Raw genomic sequence first — 26,934 nt, forward strand, 5'->3', positions numbered from 1 at the left:
AAAGAACCACAAATCCATGTGAACAAGCCCCAAAGAAAGACCTATGGGAAAGGACCATTGAAAACCCCTCAAGCATTCGATCAAAAAACAAGTAGTCCTCATTTTTGTCTGACTCTATAACACACTTCTAGACCCCCCCACATGTATTTAATTAAACTTCAAAATATTTCTGGAGCTAAATCAACAGCTCAGGGTGCTTCCGAGGAGAAGGGATCTTGAGTAGACCCTCAGAATGCCTTAAGAGTCCTCGACATCCCAACAAGAGACCCTAGAACTCATTTTAATCTTTGGTTCAACCCATTTAAGGGGCTCCAAAAACTCCTCTTATATCACTGGAACCCCTTGAGAGCCCTCAAGACTCCATTGAGAAGCCTGTTAATGTAAATTCTTAATCCTGTATTTTATTCTAGCATGTATTTTATTTATTTTGTTGAATGAGTTGGTGTTGTCTGTTTTTAATTGTTGCACTTTTAATATTTCTCTGGCTGTTGTCTTGGCCAGGCTTCCCTTGGAGAAGAAGTCATTGAATCTCAACGAGACCAACGTGGCTTAATAAAGGTTAAATAAAAATGTAAAAAAAAAAACTGAAACCTCATCATGAACCAGTCTCTGAATCTCACTTATGCAATGTGCTGGTGTGAAACGTTAATAAAACCGGTTACATTAGCACACATTGGCATGAAATCAACAGCGGTGCATGTCTGCGCCAGAATGGGTGCAAATGTAACAATCCCATTGTGCTTTTTATTTCCAATTGAAAAGAGCTTTAGATGAGAGAATCATATGGCCAATGCATCATCATAGGCTCTGTTGATGGAGAATGAAACCAAAGCACAAGTCTTATCTGAAATTATAATGCAATGCTAATTCCCTCAGGTAGAATCAGGTCAGAGGAAACCAGAGTGGTGACGTCCTTCAGCTGATTGAGGCCCAAGCAAACACTGAGACCAGCTGCAGAGTTCACAGCACACGCAGGCCAAACCTCAGTCAAAGTGTTGACTTATAATGTGCATAAAAAAATTAATTGATAAGTGAACAAGCTGCAGGTTACAACATGTCTGTCAGTTCTGCTTCACTTCTCCAGTAATTTTAACACCTTGACGTCATGTCAGAAGCCACGCCCCCTGTCACTCCTGGAGGAAACATAAATTGACAGGGAGAGTCTCTACTTTCCAAAATAAAAGCTGGGGTGAAAAACTACAGATATATATTCACAGGAGCAACAACAGCAAAGAGCACAGTGATTATATATATTTAAGGAGAGGTCACATCTGATGCTTGCAATATTGTATATGGGAAAGTTGATTAACACCTCTTATCAAGAACCAAAGACACGATAAACAAGCAAAAAAAGTACGTGTATAAATAAATGTACATTACTGATACTGCAGCAAAGGGGATAAAATGTAGACATGAAGAAATTGAAATCAAATATAAAAATTCATAAGTACACATATAAATAATACAAAATATAACAATAATAATAAATTAAGTAGGCAGTGATTGCACTTAATGCACATAGCATATTGATATCTCAAAAGAAAATTTTGACATTGAATAGAGATCTTCTATATCTAGAAAAATGTTGGTATATCAGATCATTCCATCTTCTCACAGTCATCTCAGGACCCCACAGACAGACCACTTGAAGATCTTCCTCTTTAAAGAAGCTTTTAACTTACTTTAAGGACTGCTTTTAAAAATTGTAATTTTAAATGTTTGTACTGTTTTTTGTTGTTTGTGTGTGTGTGTGTGTGTGTGTGTGTGTGTGTGTGTAGCACTTTGAGATTTCTTCAAATGAAAAGTGCTTTATAAAGAAAATGTATTATTATTATGATTGTTATTATCTCAAAAAATATCGATTTATACACAGGTTTACACAACATAAGGAAAATAATGACATTGATGACATGACATCTATTTTATTGTGCAATTTATTTTATACATGTTTTCATTTTTTCTTTCAGTTTTTCTACTGTTTCAATCAATCCATTTGACATTCAAAAAATATATGGGCACTTTATTGAACTTTTCTGCACAGTTTTCTTATTGAAGTAATTTTAATTAATTTTACTTTAACTGGCTGCAGTTTGCGTTTTTCTTTTTACGTGTTTTTCATCCGTTTCCTTTAAAGCACTTTGAAAACCTCAATGTAAAATTAAGTGTTGCGCTAGTAAACCTGCTGTCTGTATGTAAATTAAATATTGATATTGCACAAATTATTCAATGTTTAGACAAAATGAGTGTATATGATAAATGGGAATAGTAATAAATCTTAAAATGAAAACTTAAATGTGAAAAGAAATGTGTAAATGAGTAAAAATTGAAATGAAAACGAAAAAAACATTAGAAGAATGTCATTTTGAGCTAAATTAAAAAAAAAAAAAAAAAGATTACATGCCTATTTATTTATTTATTTGGTTTCTTCCATATTCATGTAGTTGTTTTTTTCGTCTGGCTGAACCACACTTCGATTTGGTCTGACGGTGCTTTTACTTTGAAGACGGCCACTCGGTGTTCCGGTGTGAATGTATAACTTGACGTGGTGTGAGGATGGTTTGTATTGATGTGAGCGTCTCCCCGTCAGATGAGCGTGTCCAGGCCGACCTGTGGCCAGGCAGACACGGAGAGTCTGAGGACAAAGTTTACCGGATCCAGCTCTTATCTGCACTCAGCTCCACAGAGCTCAGAGCGTGTCGGAGCCGCTGAGGGCGGCATGTGTCCGGGCTGAGGACGGCTGCTGTGGTGCGTATGACTGATCCCCGTTAATAAGCAGCACCGGGATGTGTGCGTAACGCTGACTCTCACCTCTCCGCTCCTCCGTAGTTTCCTTCGTGCCGGTTGTTTCTCCGTCTGCTCCGAGCCCCGGTGACCCTCCGGAGCCATGGGTGGGAATCTGGGCTGCCACCGCTCCATCCCCAAGGACCCCACAGACTTCAGCTGCGGAAAGCGCAAATTCAGCGCTGCATGCAATTTCAGCCACATCATGGTGAACCAGGAGCGGCTGAACATCAACACGGCCACCGAGGAGGAGCTCATGACTCTGCCGGGGGTCAACCGCACCGTGGCGCAGAACATCGTGGAGTACCGGGACTGTATCGGCGGCTTTAAGAAGGTGGAGGACCTGGCTCTGGTGAGCGGCATCGGAGCCACCAAACTTGAGGTGATCAAACTGGAAATCTGCGTCTCCAGCAGGACCAGCTCGTCCCAGCACTCCCCGTCCTCGCTGCGCAAAGACCTGGAGCACCAGTCCAGCACCGGCATGAACATTAACACCGCCACCCCTGCGCAGCTCATGAGCATCAGGGGCATCACGGAGAAGATCGCCAAGAACATCGTGGCCTACCGGGCAGAGCATGGCCCGTTCAAGAGCATCGAGGACCTGGTGAGGGTGAACCACATCAACAGCTCCCTGCTGGACAAAATCCGCTTCCAGGTGTTCGTGGAGCGCTCCAGGGCTCCATCCACCAACACCAACGGAGGGCTCACCTGCACCACCAAGTCTCACCCCAGCCCCACTTCATTCAGTCTCAGGAGCGACGACCTGGACCTCCCACCAGGAGGACCGACCCAGATCATCTCTGTGCGGCCCAACGTGGAGCCCCCGCTCGGGCTCCGGGAGGGGAAGCCGGTGGTGCGTGTGGCCACGTGGAGCCTGCAGGGCTGCTCCTGCGACAAGGCCAACAACCCGGGAGTGAAGGAGGTGGTCTGCATGACCCTGCTGGAGAACGAGTGAGTACCTGTAGGCCCAGCCAGACATCACACCTGAGGGGGGGACAGACAGACAGACAGACAGACAGGCAGGGTGGTCATTCAACATGATCAGATGATGACAGGTGCGTCATGATGGTAATGATGACGTCAAAGGTAAAACCAAACTTGATCTTGTTGTTTGTAATCGAGAGCAAGACGTACGAAAGCCACTGATTGACACAAAAACACGTTTAAATAGGCTGCTTTATTACTGAAGAGAATAAAAATGGGAACAATTTAAACCAAGCAACTCAAAAGACAGCAGTGATCAGTGCATCCATTATCACCCATCATTTAAGGACTAAGCTTGACTTGGGATTTTCTATTTTTAACAATTTTCTATTAATATTGTTGATCATAAATCTATGATGTTTCTACTACATACATTAAATAGACCAATCTGTAAAAAATACAGAATAATGTTATTCATATTTCCGACCAATTTTCCCCCATGTTAACTTGTACATTAATACCTTTTCCCCTGGGATGATATTTATTATAATCTGCAATTTGAAGAAATAGGAAAAATCGGTAAAAGAACAGTACATTGTTTAGAAAATTACATTTAAAATCTGACACTTGGAGCTGTGCTTATTCAGGTGCTTACACATATCCAAACACATTTTACCCCAAAGTGTGGCTGCAAAGTGGCAGAAAGCTCCAATTTGTTGTTGAAGCTCCACCATCTTTAATAGGGGGCCATCAGGGCCACACTTGCTGGCACAGATGCTCCACACCAGCGTGTGCCAACTGTGTCATCTAGAAACCAAAGTGGTCCAAAGCAGCTGATGCAAAGTGAGCCTTTTTCTGGAACCATAGAGAAGATTCTTCACACCGTCCTCCACACTTTAAAGAAGGAACGAGAAAGAATATAAATCCTGACTGTTTGGTGTGGTTTCCTTAGAAAAAGGAAAGCTTATTGAAAAAGCTTCAATATAAAACAGTAAAGTTGCCTTTGATTGTTTTTTAAATGACCCAGCCGGACCTTAATCTCACTAGTGGCTCTTTGATCATGTACGACGCTAAAAGCTCAACCACGATGCCAACAATATGGCAGCAGCAGGTGTCTGGCTCAGACCTGCTGTGATGAGCTCTGAGTGACGCTACCTCTCACATTCTCTGAGTATGTTGTCGTCTGACAGGGTCTCGCTTGTCAAAAAACATGAGTGAAAGGCAGTGAGAGCACGACAATCTGGACCTGACCACTTTAAGAGTCCCCCCCACCCCCCCTCAGAGTGCAGCAGATAGCAGGAGAACAGGTCTCGGTGGATTCATCTGCCACAGTTTCAGTGTCAGGTTCAGGGCTTGAATAATGAGATTAATTGGATGGGATTCTGTGTGTGTTTCTGTGAGAACGAGCTGCTCAGGTCACTTTGTCTAAAAGCTCTAAACGACACACCGGATTCTGACTTTATCCGGCCTCTTCTTGCATCATGACACACTTTCTTGAGCAGGTTGTGACCTGAGTCTCAGTAACTTGTTGGCACCAGGTTACACTGGCTGGCTGGTGTACAAGTTAAAGTGCCAGGAGCTGTTTGGTTTCTGCTTGGGTGGTTGAGATCTGACCTGTTTGGAGGGGAGGGGGGGGGAGGGGGGGGGGCATGAGAAGGTGTTCATGCTGAACATGTCTACAACTGCCAGTATAGTTGGTATGTATAGTTAGTGTCTATGGCTGGATAAGTGAGGGATTTTCTGATAGATATAGTGACTTGATTTGTAATATATTTTTAAAGCCAAGCTTTAGTCCAATAGTCACTGTGTAACAGATTTAAAGCATGAGATGGAACTTTGCTACCTGACTGTCACACAAGAAGGATCACATGAATTTGTAAAACCATTGACACAACCCTGACGCAGACGTGTGTTAAACATAAACACTACTGTTAAAAAAAATTTGAGGTTACTTCGAAATGTCTTTATTTTTGAAAGAAAATCTTTTTTTTTTACAATGAAGATAACATTAAAGTAATTTGAAATCCAGTCTAGACATTGTTAATGTGGTAAATGACTATTCTAGCTGGAAATGACTGATGTTTAATGGAATATCTATATGGAGGTACAGAGAAACAATCAACCATCACTGCTGTGTTCTAATGCTGCATTGTGTTAGCTAATGGTGTTGAAAGGCTAATTGATGAATGATGAATAAAAATGTGAGTTTTCATTTAAAACCTGAAATTGCCTGGGTGACCCCAAACTTTTCTACAGTCGTGTACATCCTAAATTGCAGCCTTTGCAATTTTCTAGTTGTATCATTTCAAATTTAGAACCTGAATTTTATTTACCAAACTTAATTCAAGAGTTTGTCATTTTTATAGATGACTTTCCTTAATGGAAAAATGTAACTAAGTACATTTTAACTCCTCTCTGTTAGTTTTTTTCCTCATACAGCCATGGCCATAAGTTTGGACACAAGTACCATGACGCTTGTGAATCTTAGAAAATACCACAAAATTGTCACTTACAATACAGTACACAACTCCTGAGAACTATATTAAGTTTCATATTTTAAAAAAAACATCAAAAGAGTTTGGTGTCATTTTGTTATTCTTACCAAATTCGGTTGTGAAAGTACGCCATTTTTTTGTTATTCTAATATTATGTTTTGGGAACAAAGTTGTTCCAATTGTTGGAATTTATTGATAATATTATATCCCTTGTTGATTTTTTTGACTAATTAAACTGGTGCTGTCAAAAAATATTAGTTATGTTCTGTCATAGACCTCAAAACAGACATAGTAAGTCATGCTGTGTCCAAACTTATGGCCGTGGCTGTACATCTGTGCTACTGAACTGTTCTGTCATGGCCTCTGCAAAGCAGTGCTTTCCAAATATATTAAAAAAGGATTCAGTAGAAGTGGCCCCAGAACAAACGGCTTTTCTTATCGTGCTTTGGAGATATTGTATCTCATTTCAATAAGTGGCCCGTCCAAGTTTAAAAATTCGCCGTGTCTTTTTTTGTTCATCCTTGGCCCCAGTTCACTGTGGAGTCCTGTGCAGCTACTTTTCAGCCTTAGTTTGGTCTTTATCAGAGGCAACTAATTTTATTCAGCAGGAATCAGTAGAGATCAGATGTTTCAATCACTCAGCCTTGTAAAGCAGTAATTTTGCCTATTTGCTACAGTTTCTTATTATTTGGGGGCTTCTTCTCTGTTGACAAGAAAAATGGTGACAGCAGAAGTGGAAAGCAGATTTTTAAATGTTTTCCTTTAACTATCATACATGATAAAGAGAGGATTACTTGTATTTGAAAAGCTGGAGCCAGTGACTTTTCCTTGAAAAACATGACAGAAATGATTGATTGCCTCCTGATAGTTGCCAATAAATCATTTTGCAGATTGATCAACCGTTTCAATTTTACTGCAAAGCAAAGTAAGCCTCAATCTCGGAAGAATGAACGGCGCATTCCAAGCATTCATTTTTACATCTGTCACTCTATGAATTTCAGGGAAAGACAGTTTTGTGTCAGTATCCACAGTTGTCCCGTTCGTTGTGTCTTGCTTCCTCCTGTGACAGCAGGCTTTCTATCCAGATTTATAGTGCCTTCATTCAGAACAACTTTGTTTTTACTTTTGGGCAGATGGGTGACAAATCAATTCTCCAGGTCCCTGGAACTCTACAGGGGGTTTGAACACCGTTCCTCCAAAGACATTCCATCAGGATAGAAATGTTTTTCATAGGTTGAAAGTTGTCACTCAGAACAACTTAATATTGATTTGCAGCGACCCTTCTACAGGATGGCCTCACTGTAGGGGTGAAGGGTTCAGGTTTTTCCTTTAGTTGTCGCCTGTCTGTAAGTGGTAAGATGACCCTCTGTAGGAACTGTTTGGAATCAGACTGAGACCTGAAGGTGGTGTTGCTGCAGGGTTTAGATTGGTGTTGGTTCGTCTCACTGCATCCCCGCTGTCTGTCCAAGAACACCGGTGTTTGGTGTACCTTTGTGGTCTCAGTGTAATTAATCTCACTAAAGGTGATAACACTTTCAGACAGCCTCTTTTTTGAGGCTTTTATGGTGTTGTATTTGTGAAAAGCGACTCAAGTAGTTGTACACAAATTTCCAGACCCTGACCTCCACATACACTATTGTTCAAAAGTTTGGAGTCACTTAGAAATGTCCTTATTTTTGAAAGAAAGGCTTTTTTTTTTTACAATGAAGATAACATTAAAGTAATTTGAAATCCAGTCTACACATTACTAATGTGGTAAATGACTATTCTAGCTGGAAATGCCTGATTTTAATAGAATATCTCCATAGGGCTACAGAGGAATATTTCCAGCAACCATCACTCCTGTGTTCTAATGCTACACTGTGTTAGCTAATGGTGTTGAAAGGCTAATTGATGATTAGAAAACCCTTGTGCAATTATGTTTGCACATGAATTAAAGTGTGAGTTTTCATGGAAGACATGAAATTGTCTGGATGACCACAAACGTTTGAACGGTAGTGTACCTGGTCAATCCTGTGAGAAGAAAGTTTTTCATCAGATGTTGCTCCTGATATTATGTCATTATAAAATTGTGGTGGATTCAGACACTTTTTGATGAGCTAACGAGCACTGTCGCTGAAGCATTTGATTTCTTCGTGCTACTGACCAGGGACAGACTTACTCAGCGCTCGATTTAGACGGTCGCCAGGTCGCCATTTGGGACGTTTTTAGTCGCAAATGGCGACCTGGCGACCGTCTAAATCGAGCGCTCGATCGAGCTGAACCGCCTATCATGTTTTCTTCATGGAGGCAGCCACTTTGTATGATGCCATCAACCACCCATGATTCCCGGCGCTCGCGGCGACCTGGTGACCGTCTAAATCGAGCGCTGTTACTGATTAATGATGGACTCAATATGTTGAGTTTTAAGAGTTTGGTGCACCTCAGAGGAAGAAAGTTCTGTGTTTGAACCTGTTGGCTTCTTCCTTTTGTAGTTAATGGATGATGACAGAGTTTGTGGTGGTATTTCTTCATGTAACTTGAAAATTGTCCACATTGATCAAGTCATCCTTGAAGGTGCACCACACCCAGAGCAAACAGCTTCAGGTACATCACTTGACCGCTCCATTTGAACAGGGAACGTGCATGCTAGAACAACAACCGTCTGATTACCTTTGGCGCCATCTTCCCCTCTATCTGCTTCCTCTTCATCCTCAGTCCAATCCACCCACCCACCCTCTCCAACGTTTCCTTCAGTAATGCCTCCCTTTTCCTGTGTTCCCAAGCCAAGCTAACAGGCCTAATGGTGACATTGTAAGGATCATTGTTATGGAGGAACAGTCGGCAGTAGGTGGAGGACGCTGTGGACGAGATACACTGTGTTTGCACAGCGCTCGGCCCCGCTGCGCAAGCAATCACAAGATCCAGGCTGAGTTTACACACTTCCTGGCTTTCCTCCAGGCACAAGCAGAGAGCTACTAGAGTTCAATGAACTCCCACTAACTGAAGGTTACACTGCAAACTGCGCTCAGCCACCACACTTCCCAGGCCTGCTGATGTTAGTAATCAGCTGGCTGTTAGTCATCACCACATAGTGGCCCGAAGGGAAGTGAAAGAGCTGCCACTGGCCCTGAAGAGCGGGGGTAATATGGATCAAGGTGTAGATGTGAGCTGACAGGGACTCACTTGACTCAGAAAGTGAAAATGTGGCTCTGGCTGTGTTGCTGTCAGATCTTTCTGCATGACGGGTTGCAGGAGGACGCTTCCTCAGTGTTTGCACTTCTTTTAGGGCTCCATCTTCTTGCACAACACAGTGGAATTCGCCTGTCTCTGTTTTTGAAACATTCACACAGCATCTTCTGTCTTGCAAAACAGCTTATACAAAATATGTGACATTTATCCTCTCTGTCCAAACCTGAAAGGGAAAAACAACACTTTTTACAGCGTGACAGCTGGCATTCATCCAGTATACATCCCACCATACGTGGCGCTTTACCACACACACACACAGTGTCACTTGGCCTGTCTATTGGCTGCACCTCAACATCATTCTGCTATAGGAGGAAAATCGCCCTGGCATGTGTGTTTTTCTTTAAACCAGCTGCACTCATCTCGGTTGGAGCTGAGCGAAGGATGCTGCTTTGATGTTCCTCAGAATTGTAAGAGAGGGACTGTTGCGGTAAAACATTTGCGTGCCAGGAGATAAGCACTGTGATAAAATGGATAATCCACAGAAAAGAAGTAGAAGGGCTTCCTTACTGCACGATCCAAGTTGCTGCTGGGACGCTGTTGTTTTCTGTAACGAAGTGGATTTTGTGAACAGTAATGTGCAAATCCTGGAAATGAGCGACCATTCGTAGGCTTATAGCTTCAACTGACATCTGGGAAATCAGACTGCCAAAGACAAGAGGTAGCTAATAGGTTGAGATGAGATGATCAAAACCCCCCTCATGGCGTATGAGAATGGTTAGCTTAGCTTAGCATTAAGACTGGAGGCAGGGCACCATGGCTAACCTTGTTTTATTGAAACTTAAATAACACACCGGCCAAAATCTTACATCCTGTTGTGTTTTCTGTGAAGAAATGCATGAAAAAAACTGATGTAACCAGTTCATCTTGAAACCTGAGAAGGTGCTCTGGACTGTCATTTGTTGCCTTAGCAACAGAAGTAGTGAGAGTAAAGTTAACTTGTTGTTAGAAGGATACCTGAACCTCCTTTAAAGTGTAAATTATTATCAACAAAGTTAGCTCCTGTTGCATTTTTGCCTCGGGTGAATGAGAATTTGGCTTTTCGATCATGTAGCCGGAACATCTGTGTCAGTCTTGTGACCAGAACAGGATGAACCTTAAAGGTTACTCAAGGTTGTTTTTACTTCTTTTTTTTCACCATAATGAAAGTGGTGAGGGTTTGTTTTCAGTGCTGCTATGTCTGTGTCGACCCCTGACCTTGCCGGCAGGGCTGTTGATGATAGAGGACTGCAGGCTGACATCACGCACCCAGAGGAGAGTTCCTCTACAAGCTAGCTGTAGATTCTCAGGAGAACACTGTGTGAAAAAAGCAACAGATGCCAGACAAACATCTACATCGTTGTCAAAGCAGTCTCGCACCATTCTGTGGTTTCTTTTGGTTTGTGGGGAAGTTTATTCCCTTATTGGAAACTCAGTTGTGTAGCTGACACGTTCTTATTTTTGTCAAATCACCTTGTATTAAACTCAAGTTATTAAGTTAATGTACAAAATCAAGAAATCAGCTCAGTGACAGAATTCAAGTATCTTTAAGTTGTATTAGACCCTCAACTTAAATTTAATCTCCATGTATAGAAGATCTCAAAAACCAGTTTTAAAAAAATCTGCACTGCTTTAGGTTAGTCAGAAATGTTGTCTGTGCTGTTTTTGTTGGTGGTGTTGGTTCTCTTTGTCTACTTTCTCTTGTTTACCAGGGACAAAAATTGAAAATTTGCTTAATGCTATACACTCTATATGCAAAACATCAGATCTTTTCTCTGATTCCATGGTGACTGATCAAAATAAATAAATCATACTCATAAATATACACATGCAGACAAACACATCTGCAGCCAGTATACTGACTAAAAGAAAAATGCTGTCACTGTCCAGTCTCTCACATCTCTACCGTTCCTTCATGCTGTTAACAGGAGAATAACAGATAATAAAGCAGCCTGCTGTGTTTACACTGCAGCAGTTAAAGCCAATTACATGATAATCAGGTGCTGATGATATTCCAGGTCTTTGAGCAGTTGCTGTTGTTGCTCAGTTGTTAAATTTTACTGTCTAATCTGATCTGTCTCTGCTACCTGTTTAGCTCCTCATTACTCCACAGAGAACTGAAAGCTTCAAACCACCAGAGCTTCAAACCACCTGAACGGCTGCATTTACTGTATTAAATAATCATACTAATGGTATTCATGATCACAACCCGTTTGTCGTGTATACACAGTTCTGTAGTTCTTTGTTTGCTCTTTTGTCTCTTCCACATTAGTCCAACTGAATTTACACGCAGTGTTTTTCTGATACAGCTGATGTTTTAGTGAATTAAGTAGTTGAAATCAAACTGCAATGGCAGAATTAATATCCTGATTCACCCTGAAAAGTGAGTTCTTGGGCCCCTTCTGACCTCCACTGTACATGTTAGTTTTATTATTTCCCCAGATTCACAAACGGCAAGCTGTATTACAGAGCTGAAATGTTTAGTTGATTAATAAGAGGCTTTTTGATTTGGGTCATACCGTCCATGATGCCACCTTGTCAAATGTAAATATTTTTTAGTTTTTCTACTTCTTTTCTACTTTATACCAATTTAAATACAGGGTGTCCCAAAAAAGTTTGACATCATTTCACAGGCCAATAATTTTGGAAATTCTTGTTGAAATAACCTCAAATTTTCACAGATGCCGTTCACTCCCAAAGAGAAGTCATTTTGCATCTTGGAATATGTCACACACAGTCACCCAAGACTGTGCAGCATGTCTTCAATGCAAAATTTGGAAAAAATTTCACCACCTGGCAAACAAATATGGACTTGGTACCAAAAATTTAAAGAGGAAGGCTGCTTATGCAGAGCTAAAGGATCTGGTAGACCATCATCAACGTCAGCATATTCCAAGACGCAAAATGACTTTTCTTTAGGAGTGAACGGCATGTCTCAACCTGAAAAAAGAACAAAAACAAAACATTAAATATAAAATCCTGATCTTTTTCTATACGTTCTGTGAAAATTTGAGGTTATTTCAATAAGAATTGCCAAAATTACTGGCCTGCGAAATGATGCTAAATTTTTTGGGACACCCTGTATGTTAAAAAAATTATATAATAAACAATCAACTGATTAATATCAAAGAAACTTCGCAGATCTCTGGTAATAGAATAATAGGGTTTTCCCTAAGGTTCTCTATGAGATAATTACTCGATACATCTAAAAGAATTTTCTCCATCTAAAATAAATATAATAAAAGAATGAAAATCTGAGATGTAATTGCATAAACCAACATTATGTGTATTAAATTTTAAATATGGAGCACATGGGCGTTTCCTACTTTGACACTGTCTGCTGCATCGTTATCTATGTAGGAACATTTTAGGGTAAAATCAATCGGACAGTTTTATGTGTTTTCATAAAGAAATTACATCACTCAGTGCTGTAACTGAGTGCTGGTGTTCAGTCAAACATGGACACAGAATGGTCAAATTCCTAAAGAACCTTCATCCATTATTAACCCTTTCATGCACAACATGATTTAAAAGTGACCCAAATCCAATGGAAAATGGGTATCTCCTGACCTACGCTGCACATCAAAGGGTTAAGTAACTCCAACTGAGGGAAGACTCAAATTGCTGGATTGGAAAGTAGCCTGATGCATCATGGAGATTCTGAACCAGTATCTTTTGATCAATGTGTAAACAGTGATGCCTTTCGGTGCTGGTCAGGTTTGTCTTCTCTCATACATGAAAAGCATTTGGCTTGTGTAAATGCCATAAAGCCATTAAACACTGTAGTGCAGGCGTGGCTGCAAAAACAAAACATCACATGGCAATAATGTTTGCACAAGGTACAAGGCATAGTTGTTTTTCTCTGGTTCCTTTGTACAGTTCGGTTTAATATTTTACATCAGTGCACATTTTGTCCTGTTGGCCTAATAGCTGATTAACCTTTATTGCACTAAAATGTGTGGGAGATATTAATGGTAACAAGTCTGTTAAATAGTTCGTTTTATTGGTAGATGCGTTTTGTACCTTTGAAAGGAGCAGTGCTAAAGCTGTTTATGCTAAGCTAGGCTAATAGCATCCTGTCTTCGGTTATCTGCTAAACACATGTAAGATGTTCATGAACAGTTCACAGTAATTACATTCAGGAAGCAGTTGGTTAATGAGCTGTGTGTGCAGTATCTTTGCCTACAGGTATGGTGTTTCAGATCTGCTCCCACAGTGTACACAATTCCAGTGCAGTTGTGCAGCTGAGATGATGCACATATGTGTTGTTTACAGAAGGTCTGGATAAAGTAGGAGGCGGCACAGTGTTTGGCAGAAATGACACACACTCCTGTAATCCTTTCACAGACTGACAGGACTGTCAGAGATACACTGGGAAACATGACGCTCATCGACGTTTTCTGCGATGTTACTGAACTGAGATTCACAGGAATCCAGAGAGCTTGTGGCTAGCCTGGCTGCTGAGGTCATGAGGACAGGGAGCTGCAAAGAAGCTCTGTGCTGAGCTGATGCAGGGTGTTAGGTGCTCATGTGGAAATTTCCATTGGCGTAGCATTTTATTGTGGGTGGACAGTGAGACAGTGAGTTAGGGGCACAGCCCAAACCAACGCTGCCAGCCAGGAGACACTCGGGCCAATAAAGTGCTCCAAGCCCCATTTCTTCTGCTAAACAAAGCTGATCTGGGCTTGTTTATCTCCTGCAGCAGCACTTTAACACTGAGCAGCAACTCAAACTGACTCACTGTGGTCAATAGTGCAAATCTCTTTTAATCAGCAAAATACAAAAACAAAAGATACACTCGAGCCCAAAATTATTCATACCCCTATCAAATACAAGGAACTTCTCTTTTTTTTTCAGTTACACATCCGTATTTCACCTCAGATTTGACAGACCTAGGACATGCAGGCAAGTCTGAAACCATGACCAGTTATGTTAATTGAAGTAACACTGTTAAAGGTGTTCAATTCAACTTTGACAAAAAGTCACCATGTCCACGTCCAAAAGTATTCATGCCAAAGTGATACCAAGACGGATAGCTACAGGATGTTCAAACAAACCATTCTTTCTAAGGCTCTAAACTGTTTAATATTGTTTTCAATGTTTCTGAGTTTTAGTTTTTTGGTTTTTTTAACCAGTTTTCTGACTATAAAAGTCTATTTGCTTGTGACATTTCAGTAATTTTCAAGTCAACTCAAGACTTGCCATGGCAAAGACCAAAGAGCTCAGTGAGGACTTGAGAGCGTGCATTGTAAATGCCGAAAACGAAGGAAAAGGGTACAAGAAATTCCAGACAATTTCAGGTGCCGGTGGCAGCAGTGCAAAGTACCATCAAGAAGTACCAAACATTTCTCACAGTCAGACGTTGAAAACAATCCAACGACTACCACCAAGACTGTCCTCAAGGAACTGAGTGCAGGTGGTGTGACTCTATCAAGGCAGACACTCTAGCGGATACTGCACCAAAATGTTTTCGATTGATATCGACCAAGAAAGACCCCCCTGCTTCAACCAAAGCATATAAAAGATTGTCTGACCTTTGCAAAGGTGCACCTAGAGAAAGACAAAAGCTTCTGGTCATCTGTTCTTTGGTCAGATGAAACAAAAATTTAGGTTTTTGGGCACAGAGATGTGGCTTTCATCTGGAGAAAGAAGGGCAAAGCCTACAAGCCAAAGCACACGGTCCCTACTGTGAAATATGGAGGTGGAAGCAACGTGCTGTGGGGCTGCTTTTCTGCAAACAAGCCTGGCAACTTGGTTAATGTGGACGGGATCATGAGGAAAGAGCAGTAGGTTAGGATTCTCAAAGTAAACCTCAAGCAGGCAACAGAGAACCTGAACCTGGGGGAGTATTGGACCTATCAGCAGGACAGTGATCTGAAGCATACATCCAAGTGGTGCAGAAATGGTTCCAGGAAAATTCCAGGATATTAATGTTATGAAGTGGCCAAGTCAGAGCCCTGATGTAAGCCCCATGAAGAACCTGTGGATGGAGCTCAAGAAATGGGTGACAGCATGGAAACCCTCCAACTTGAAGGATCTTGAAGCATTTACAAAGGAAGAGTGATCCAAAATTCCTGCAGATTCTTGTGAGAAGCTTGTGAGCAAGTACAAGAATCATTTGGAGGCTGTGATAAAAATAAATAAGGAGTTTGCAATTGATTATTTTGGACAAGTTTTTGTTTTTTTTTTTTGCTTTCACCCTGCTAAAGATGTTCTTTACACTTTCTTGCTTAAATAAATTGGTAATGGTTCCAGACTTGCCCACATATCTTTTTGTATAAAATCTGAGGTGAAATGCTGATGTGTAACTGAAAAAGTTACTTTCCTGTATTTGATGGAGTATGAATAATCTTGGGCTTAATTGTACTTTACTTCTGAAATATCAAATGCAAAGTAATAATGGGTTAAAATAAATATGTAAAAAAATATAGAGATGACTTGAACTGAAGAGTAACCCTTAAAGATACTTAAAAAAAACTATTGCTGCAGTATAATCCAAATCCCAGCATGTGGGATATTTCCAACGCAGCTAAAATATGGCGAGATAAACATTGTATGTTTGTTGCTGATAATCTTAACTTTTTAGTCATTTCTGCGTTCCAGTTGTGTCTTATTATGAAATTAAGAATAAGAAACAACTTAATTAATTTCAAGATAACCTGCTGGTTGAAGGTTTCCATCTGCTTCACCATGAGGTCACATGAGGTGCTGCTTTGCTTCCTACCTGGTTCATTCAGAGCTTTTACAGCGCTATCGGCTGCATTAAATAAGTACGATAGTAGAATGAGTGATTCAGCCAGGAGCCATTATGTGTATTTTTGTAGCGGCATTTGACATGTCATTGAATATTGTTGACAGCATCCTCCCGCAGAACATAATACTCAGGTGTGCTCTTCCTTTTTAAAAGCAATTTTCTGTTTTGCACCCCATAGTTCTGTTACAATTTCAGTGTGTTGTTTTGCTGTGTATGTTAGGGAAATTGCTACCTGACACAGAGGAACAATTGAAGCCTATAGAGGAACAAAACCCACCTCGAGCTGAAGTTAAACCCTCTCAACAGTGAGGTGTGCTGTACTGATCCTCCCCCTCAGGCTGTGTGCTCTTTAAATGCGTTCTGTGCTGAAGTGCACCCTGGAGCCCTTTTTCTCATTCAGGGCCTGAAAATCCTCCGAGGCGTTATTTATGTTCAAGGTCATCTGTGCTGCTGCCGCTCGTCACTTCTGATTATGTAACCTCGCGTCTGCCCTCAGATTTTACTTAATCTGACAAATGCTGAAGCAGACATTTGGTTCTGCCTTATCGTGCTGTGTTTGTGTCCACACGACAGCAGCAGATATGGAGCCCTGTTTGACACCGCAGACGGTTTCTGTTGTCACGGTGACACTGAAGGATTAGACTCGCTGGTGCAAAGTCTGTGCAACCTTTGTTTGTGTTTTTGCACTTATGTTCATGCCTTCTTGAGGACTGTCTGCGTCAGGATTATCTGGAGTAGACGCGGATAATTCTGTCGACCTCTGAAGACTTGAAAATCCAGTCAAAGCACTAACTATCACTGACTCAGCGTTCCCCTCCTTGTCCTGATGACACGGCTGAACCTCGGGTCGGCTGATGTGTGCTGGTTGGAATCCCTTCCAGTGGAAATGGGAGGATCAGGATCTCAACCAGCAGGAGAGTAGCGGGGGTCTCTGAGTGCTCCGACCTCCAGGAGAGGAAAGGGGTATTGTCTGTGTGACCGCGGGCCTGTTTGTTCTGAAAACACAATCTGTACACTCGCCATTCATGAAGGCGGCAAAGTTTCTGCTTGTGATCTCACCAACTGTGAGTTACGTAACGTGAGGTCCAGCCGTCCCGGGTGGGGCAGGGCGGCTGAGCAGGAGAAACAGATGGATTTGCAGGGAAACTCAAATGAGGATTATTGATACTGCTGGTCCACGTGCACACAGAGTATCAGCGGTATTGTTACGTAGAGTGGCCTCCTTCACTGTGTCTGGGTAATCTGAATGGATTGTGGGCTGAAATAACAATTGGCTGCAATTTTGCAAAGTTATACACACGTGGACAAAATTGTTGGTACCCCTCAGTTAAAGAAGGAAAAACCCACAATTCTCACTGAAATCACTTGAAACTCACAAAAGTAACAATAAATAAAAATTTATTGAAAATTAAATAATCAAAAACAGCCATTACTTTTGAATTGTTGATTAACATAATTATTTTAAAAAAACAAACTCATGAAACAGGCCTGGACAAAAATGATGGTACCTCTATAAAAGATTGAAAACTATTTGACCAGAGTGACATGATTAACTCAGGTGTGTCATTTAATTGACATCACAGGTGTTTCCAAACTCATAATCAGTCAGTCTGCCTATTTAAAGGGAGACAAGTAGTCACCCTGCTGTTTGGTGAAAAGGTGTGTACCACACTGAACATGGACAACAGAAAGCGAAGGAGAGAATTGTCCCAGGACATCCGAAAAAAAATGATAGACAAACATCTTAAAGGTAAAGGCTGTAAGACCATCTCTAAACAGCTTGAAGTTCCTGTGACAACAGTGGCTCATATTATTCAGAAGTTCAAGACCCACGGGACAGTAGCCAACCTCCCTGGATGTGGCCGCAAGAGGAAAATTGATGACAAATTGAAGAGACGGATCGTTGGAATTGTATCCAAAGAGCCCAGAGCAACCTCCAAAGAAATTAAAGGTGAACTCCAAGGCCAAGGTACATCAGTGTCAGATCGCACCATTCGTCGTTGTTTGAGCCAAAGTGGACTTCATGGGAGACGACCAAGGAGGACACCACTGCTGAAAAAAACTCATAAAAAAGCGAGACTGGAATTTGCAAAAATGCATGTTGACAAGCCACAAAGCTTCTGGGAGAATGTCCTTTGGACAGATGAGACCAAACTGGAGCTTTTTGGTAAGGCACATCAACTCTATGTTCATAGACTCAAAAACCAAGCATACGAAGAAAAGAACACTGTCCCTACGGTGAAACATGGAGGAGGCTCAGTAATGTTTTGGGGCTGCTTTGCTGCATCTGGCACAGGGTGTCTTGAAAGTGTGCAAGGTACGATGAAATATGAAGACTATCAAGGCATTCTGGAGAGAAATGTGCTGCCTAGTGTCAGAAAGCTTGGTCTCAGTCGCAGGTCATGGGTCTTCCAACAGGACAACCATCCAAAACACACAGCCAAAAACACCCAAGAATGGCTGAGAGAAAAGCGTTGGACTATTCTAAAGTGGCCTTCTATGAGCCCAGATCTGAATCCCATTGAACATATGTGGAAGGAGCTGAAACATGCCATTTGGAGAAGACACCCATCAAACCTGAGACAACTGGAGCTGTTTGCTCATGAGGAGTGGGCCAAAATACCTGTTGACGGCTGCAGAACGCTCATTGACAAATACAGAAATCGTTTAATTGCAGTGATTGCCTCAAAAGGTTGTGCAACAAAATATTAAGTTATGGGTACCATCATTTTTGTCCAGCCCTATTTCATTAGTTTGTTTTTTTAAATTATTATGTTAATCAACAATTCAAAAGTAATGGCTGATTTTGATTATTTAATTTTCAATAAATTTTTATTTATTGTTACTTTTGTGAGTTTCAAGTGATTTCAGTGAGAATTGTGGGTTTTTCCTTCTTTAACTGAGGGGTACCAACAATTTTGTCCACGTGTGTAGTTGGTCCTGGCTTCATGCAATACATAAAGTATATAATGTTTTGCTTCTTGTATGAAAATATATCCTGTAGCATTAGAACACAGGAGTGATGGTTGCTGGAAAAGCTCCTCTGTCCTCCTATGGAGATATTCTATTATAAATTCAGCTGTTTCCCATATAGAATAGTCATTTACCACATTAACAATGTCTAGACTGGATTTTGGATTCATGTAATGTTATCTTCATTGAAAAAAAAAACTGCTTTTCTTTCAAAAGTAAGGGCGTTTCTAAGCGACCACAAACTTTTAAATGGTAGTGAACATATTGTGACAAAAGTGCTACACATTGTGTCTACTATTGTGAATAAATACTTTTTCTGTGATTTTACTAGTTATTGTGTGTAACTGAAAGACTATGCAGAAAAAACAAGGAAAATCTGTAAAATAATTGTAAATTATTCAAAAAATCTAAATTAAAATCTGTTTTTTGTTGTTTTTTTGGTTGTTTTCTAGTTCTATGGAATGTCCACTGACCAGCTAATCAGTTAATAAAGTTTCATGCAGTAGCGCTCACATTTGATGTTGTTCACTAAAACACAGTATAGCTGCTTTTCCAGTACAGAAACGTATGACTTGTAACCCAGAGCTTCCTATAACCTAACCTTTATTGGAGCGTAAAGAGGAAACACTGCTTGTTTCTATTGTTTTATATTTGCTTCTCACTGACCATAAACGTAACAAAGGCAGTAAGTGATAGTTCAGTTTAGCAATTGAACAAGCAGGACACGTGACAGGTTTACTCCCCTTTTTCACTTTTTCTCTTTACCCACAGAGTCAGTGTGAGAACTGACTAATCATTGGCGACACCCCTGCAATTACCTAAACAAAGCCCTGTTTCCTCGTAAAATACTGGCAGGCTTTAAAAATCTGGATATCTGGGTTGTTTGTATCTGTGTTAACTTGCCTTCCTCTCCACCCTTGCCGTTGTTGCCACATTAGCATGTCGTCGGTTACCAAATGGCATTAGGCCACCAGCAGGAATGTGCATTGCATCACCTGTGTGCTTACACATGCACCCTCATGCAAACGGTGGTTCCAGTGAAACCCTTGTTTCACTAGAAACCCTTGTTTCTCCAATTATTTAAACTCACTGAAGCAGCAGGATTTCTATGGTTTTAATTCGTTGTTACAAGCTGCAGAAATCTCACTAATAATTTGCTCTTAAAACATGTAGTTTGCTTCACATTTTCGGAGGGCAGCCATTGCTTTGTTATGTGAAAATGCAGTTATTTTCTTTTAGTGCAGTCTCTATGCTTTCTTGAGGATGCACCCAGTTAGGAAGAGTTGTTTGGGCAACAGTGCATGTGATATATTACCTCACCTGGTCCCAGATTACCAGAATTTCAATTTTCTGTGCTGAAAGGATGAAGTCGTATGATTTTAATAACTGAATTCATGATTACTTAAAATGCTTTTAAAATCAACATAAATCTGTATTCAGCTTGTTCAGCTTAACACACATCAGCATCCGTTTTCTCCTCCATACCTCCTTGTCTTTTACTGACTGTACTGGCTGCTGAATATGTGTCAGCGGCTGCTTTAGCTGATTCTAATTCCAGTAACTGTGAATCTGGGACAATTGATGGGTAAAGGATTAAGATTTATAAACCGAGAATTCAATTAAATTCATTTTTATCTACACTACCGTTCAAAAGTTTGGGGTCAAACAATTTCACGTTTTCCGTGAAAACTCAGCCTTTTGTTCATGTTCTAACATAATTGCACAAGGGTTTTCTAATCATCAATTAGCCTTTCAACACCATTAGCTAACACATTGTAGCATTAGAACACAGCCAGTTTGGTGCATTTGCAAACATGGAACAACAACATCAGTAACTTTCAAATACATTAGAGCTGTTGGGATGTTTTTATTTTCCTGCTGGTGAATTTGTTGTCATATTATCCATCATATGGAGACTTTTATTTGGTGGCGAAATGAGGAGTAAATTAAGCGGTTTGTTATTGGGACAGTTTGATAAACTGCCATTAGATTGGTTTGAGTCGTATTGTCTCGTGCATTGTCCTGTTTTACACATCACTTAGTGTTCTGTCTAATTCCAAATACTGTATGGATCATGTCTGCAGTGTGTTTCATGTCTTAAAGGGGCTTTAGAGCATCTGTTTGGGATTTTCTTGATTGCCATCAGTGGTGATATTTGACAAAAATGGCTACAAGCAGGACATTTAATGGGACCATATGGGTCTCCTCAGCTCTGTCCTGTAGTGTTTGATGCTGCATATAACATCCTGCTGCCCACATGGTGGTCCAGTGTGTGCTGAGCTCCTCATCTGATATGCATCCAATGATATGTTGCCAATGTTCCACTAATCCGAGATCTCTGCCATCTTTCTGTGTGACCTGAAAGCCGTAGAAGTATTAGTTCACAAGTCCAGAAAATGGTCTGAATTTGCCCTTGATGGGTCCACCTGACGTGCGGAGGATTTGTGTTGTAACCCGTCCATGTTCTCCTTCACAAATGCTGACTGATTACATTACACATGATGCGGGTGCTGGTCCCTGAGCTTCACGGGAGCTGCTGCACTCAGCTAAGTGAGTGTGAGTCAGTCTGGAGTAGTAATAGAGCCCCTGTAATACCCGGCAGCAGCGCAGCAGCACTTCACTAATAGAAAAGACTCTTATGCAATGAGATTTTCTGTGTGGCTGATTTGAGATTAGTGGGTCAGAGGTGTTTGGGATCAAAGTATCGCCACCAACTTCATTTCGTTGTGTTGCACCACAGAGTATCAGTTCGGTTCTGCAGACTGAGCTGTGTGTATTAGAATAATGTCTTGTGTAACTCTGTGCAGCAGCAGTTTTTCTCTCTAATGTAGTAACCAGCTCAGATTAAACTCGAAAACAGGGGGTCAAACATACATAAATGCTGTGGTAGTGAAGTGGAAAAATTTAAAATAGCATTGACCTTTTTGTTGAAGAATTTCTTTTATTTTGACACTTTTCAAAGTCATCCCGCGGCCAGAATTAATCCGCTGGCGGGACGATTTTGGCCCCCGGGATAACTTCGTAAAGTGTAAAAATAACAGAGAAAACAATGTTTCAGCAACATTCACTGCTATTTTAAATTTTTCCACTGCACTGCCACAACCTTTGTGTATTTTTTCTTTATTAATTTTATACATTTACAAGGCAGGGCGACAAATTAAACCTTCGTCTTTAACAATTCCCATTTAGTTTGTGTGGTGTGTCGGTTCAGGTGGACAGGATTACTACACAGATGTGGAAATGAATGTAAATTTAAAATAATTTCTAGATCTTGACAAGTTATGCTGATAACAAAGTAAAATACTAGGTTGTTCAGTTCCAGATAATTGTGGCTAAATGTTATGTGCCTTTTGTAGACACATTGGATCTGTAAGTTGCAATGTGTAGAATGATAAACTGAGGCATGATATTGTTGAAATTAAGCAAATTTTCCTTTAGAAATTTCATCTTTTTCATAATGTTTTGCAAAAAGACATACTTTTTTTTCAGTAAAACAAAGGGAAAATTTTAGAGTTATGTTTATTTATAGGCTATTATGGTTTGATTTTACTGGTCCAGCCCACTTGAGATCAAATTGGGCTGAATGCGTCCCCTGAACTAAAATGAGTTTGACACCCTTGCTCTAGACGATTGTGGGTGTCACCTGGCAGGATTTTGAAAACTTATTTAATTCCATTTACTATAAATTGCCATTTTCTTTATGTCAGGATGCCATGAAGTGTAAATCCAAATGAAATGCTGAGTAATTTCTTCCTCACTTCTGTCTCAGATTGCTTTGGAAAGCAGTTCCTCTTCAGAGCCAAATGAATGCAGAGGGAAAGCGCTGGTGCCTCTCAGAAATTTATCACTTTTTATTGTGCTGACTGTTGGTCTGGAAAATCATTTTAAAAGTAAACAGATAAATGTTTATTGGGCTGTAAAGGCCCCTCCTTCACAGTACAACAACGTGTTGGCACATTGAATTCAGGACAGCAGTCCAAAGGGCCTCAGTAAGAGTTAGTCAGATTTTCTCAGCTCTCTGCCAGTTTTGAACAAAACAGTGGATTCGCCCTGAGGATGTATGTTGTTGAGAATCCAGTTTGGGTAGTGCCACTCTTATCTGTTGTGTCAACACTGTTTGACTCTGTGTCCTCAGCAGTTCAGTGTCCCATTGCCATGTACATGATGACAGCATAAAGCTCTGCTTTTGCCATATTGCAACGTGACTGTGTGTGTCGAACACTGTATCAGAAGCCAACATTTCCACCCCTTTAACTTTGAGTAGGAGTGGTGTGCAAGGCTTGGTTTAAAGGTATTACTGGGCTTCATTGTTTCCTTCAATATCAGTTAACTGAAATTATGGCGCACTGTTTCTTGAGAGGAAAGTACTTCTGTTATGGACTCTTCACAGTAAAATCTGTTTTTATTCAGAGAACCAGGAGGAAATGTCTAAAATAAAAAGTTCCTTTTGTCATTTTAAATATACATTTTAATTGCTGTGAGAACCACAGATGAGATTCACTTCTCCTTTGTTGCATCAGGTCATCAGCAGATATCTCCGAGACTGATGTCTTAACAAATCAGCCTAACTATGAAGTGTTCATAACTAGATAGAGCGAGCAGTAAGTGAGGCCTTGTGTAAGTTTTTGGTCTTTTGCTGGTTTTATTAGACAGATTAGTCAAAAGGTAGACAGGAAAGTAGGGAGAAGAATGAGGGGAAGACCTGCAGCGAAGGACCCTAACCCTGAAACTAAACCGAGGCCGCTGCATCAGGGACTATAGCTACTGTTTATGAGTAACCCGCTCAGACAGTTGAACTACCTGGGTGCCCAAAATCTTTTAAAATGAATTGCTACAATCCACGGGCTGCACAGTGGCTTGGTGGTTAGAGCTTTAACCTCGCAGCGAGAGAGAAGATCCCCGGTTCATGTCCCCGTCTTCCTGGGATCTTCCTACATGGAGTTTGCATGTTTTCCTTGTGCATGTTTTCTCCAGGTTCACCCGCTTCCTCCTGCAGTCCAAAAACATGCTGAGGTTAATTGGTAACTCTAAATTGTCTGTAGGTGAGAATGTGAGTGTGATTGTTTCTTTATATGTAGTCCTGTGGTAGACTGGTGACCCATCCAAGTCAGCTGGGATAGACTGCAGCCCCACACTACCGTCATGAGGACTAAGCAATGTGTAGATAATGGATGTATGATATGATCATCAATGTCCCAGTGTTTATTTTGCTGCTGAAAAGTCACTGTTGTTGTGTCTCAGCTCAGTGTTTCATAGAGGCCATGTGTGAATCGAGCAGCGTGGGTGGTACTAACACATCTTTCCTCAAAGTGTATGAATTTTAAAGATGTACAAATAAAAAATAGGGTGTTCTGATAAAGCAGCTTGAACCAACATGACTGTCTTTAAAGGAAATGTTCCTCCTGAAATTAATATCTTCATATCTAAGCAACAAAACAAACTCCATGCAGTTCAGTGCATTCAGTGGCTGTGCAGCTAAGGTCTGGTAGTTTATACGTGTGTTAGCAAACATGGAGCTGGATCTTGCTCGTCTGACATTAACACTACATTTTTGCATTGTGAAGAAACGTGTTTTGATCCTCTGAAAATATCAGGTTTTCAACTTTCCAGTCATCCTTGAGCTAATCATGTGTGACTTGCAGTTCTGTCAGAATAAAATGAACCAAATCAGAGCTTGATATTTATTCAAAATCCCTTTATTCTGCTTGTGTCATTTAAACATTTGCCAAAAAATAAACTGGTCTGATTCTGTATAAAAAAAAAAAATTCTTCACTCCTCGGCACAACCGAGAATCTCTCATTCACTCCACGGTGACCAACAGTCACGTAACAAAAATGAATAATAGCAATAATTAATTTGATTTTAATGCATTTTTCATCTCAGCAAAAGTGCGGAAATTCAGGATTCAGGAACTCTTCTGCTGAACTGCAGGCAGTGTTTACACAGAGTAGAGAGTAAACAAGTACAAGTAAACAAAATATAATTTAAGTTGGAAAATATGTACTGTATATAGAGCCAGCAATTTTTGTAATATTGGTAACATTGTTTATATAAATGAAATGCACAAAGACATTAAAGGTTCATTTGAATTAAAACTTTGCTGCATGCTTCAAAGACTTCTGAGTTCTCTCTACTTCTAGCCATGGTTGTGCTGTTTCTGGACTCATCCTCTCTCTCTCTCTCTTGCAGCATCAAGTTACTGGCGGTGCAGGACCTGCTGGATCGGGAGGCTCTCGATAAGGTAAAGTGGAGCCTGGTGACAGTGGTTGATGGGGGAGACTAGTACTGCTGGCACTGATGCTGCTTTGATTTGCAGCATTGTACTGTAAATGAAGTGACTCACCAATCGAGGAAATGCACTCACAAACTTCCCATTAATTTTTTGTGTTGCGTTTGTTATGCAAATGAGCCCTCATTCCTTCCTTCCGTCCACTGTGTGTGTGTGTGTGTGTTTCTGCCTCACACGTGTAGATGTCTTCTATTTCGATGCCCACATCTCAGCTTGAACTGTGTTAGCGCTCTCCTGCGCTTTCATTACTATAAATATGGCAACGGTTGCTATGGGTTAAAGGGTAGGTGGTGCTGCAGTGTCAAGAATTAGGTCAGAATGGATTCATGTTTGATTCAGATTAATTTTTTTAACTAAGAAAAAACAATCTAACTAAAAGACGGTGGCACAGCTTCCCTGACAACTGGAAGTCACGACGGCCTGATTTCCCAGACGATAAACTAGAAAAGCACTCAGAGAGTGCAGACCTCCGCCAAGGATAGAGAGGAAAACAGGAAACCCATACAGTAAAGCAGTGGTTCTCAACCCTGTTCCTCAGGACCCCATGTCCTGCATGTTTTAGATCAAGGGTGTCAAGATCCGTTCCTGGAGGGCCACTATCCTGCATGTTTTAGATGTTTCCCTCTTCCAACACACCTGATTCAAATGATCAGGCTCGTTATCAGGCTTCTGCAGAGGCTTGCTGACGAGCTGATCATTTGAATCAGGTGTGTTGGAGCAGGGAAGCATCTAAAACATGCAGGACATGGGGTCCTGAGGAACAGGGTTGAGAACCACTGCAGTAAAGGATCATGAGCTGGAATCGAACCTGTGTCTGTGACACAGTTCTGTTTACAAATCACCTTCTCAACCAGTTGAGCTATCTGGACACCTTGCTCCAATTTGTTGGACAACATACTAACCTATGATGTTTTTGTCATATTTTGGACCACATAGTAAAACATACTAAAAATTCAAAGTGATCCAGAATCCAGGATCCTTTCCGGAAATTAAATCAGCTCTTCCTCTTACCGTAGTCTACATCCCCTCAAAATTTAATCTGAATCTGCCCAGGCGTTTTTGAGTTATCTTGCTGACAGACAGACAGACAGACAAACGCCGTGTGTCACATAACCTCCTTGGCGGAGGTAATGACACAAACATACATCATCACAGAAGCTGCAGCCTTCTGCTTCACATGTTAAACCTGCTCAGGCCAGTACTCACTTATTTATAAAACAGTAAACAGGGGAACGAGGTGTTTTCCACATAGATATTAGATATTTAGAGTAAGCTATGTCTTCAAATATTCAGTTATTCCATGATTGTAGTATAGTTTCAGTGAAACTTGTTGAATGATGAACGTAAATGTTAGTTTGGAGAGGAAACATTCTTTACGCTATGCCAAGCTAACTAACTACACTACAACCTGACTGATATATTGAGGAAAGCTGGATACTTTGTTTATATATGATACTGAAGTACAAGATAGCACCTCATTCATTTGAATGAAATCAGCTCAGTGGTGCAA

The 26,934-nt window shown here is 40.8% G+C and overlaps 1 protein-coding gene across 2 annotated transcripts in view; it reads left to right on the top strand.

The window, feature by feature from the left end:
- Positions 1–2,392: 2,392 nt before the first annotated feature.
- Positions 2,393–26,934, top strand: part of eepd1 (endonuclease/exonuclease/phosphatase family domain containing 1) — a 40,164-nt gene continuing 15,622 nt past the window's right edge. The window contains exons 1-3 of one of the 2 annotated variants that reach the window (XM_022203581.2): positions 2,393–2,745; positions 2,827–3,732; positions 25,325–25,376. In XM_022203581.2, coding sequence (XP_022059273.2) covers positions 2,885–3,732; positions 25,325–25,376 — 900 coding nt within the window. In that variant the 5' untranslated portion in view covers positions 2,393–2,745; positions 2,827–2,884. Of the gene's footprint in view, positions 3,733–25,324; positions 25,377–26,934 lie in introns of both variants that reach the window. The other variant, XM_022203580.2, reaches the window with a different exon arrangement.

The sequence above is a fragment of the Acanthochromis polyacanthus genome, chromosome 11 (assembly GCF_021347895.1).
Source record: "Acanthochromis polyacanthus isolate Apoly-LR-REF ecotype Palm Island chromosome 11, KAUST_Apoly_ChrSc, whole genome shotgun sequence".
NCBI lineage: Eukaryota > Metazoa > Chordata > Actinopteri > Pomacentridae > Acanthochromis > Acanthochromis polyacanthus.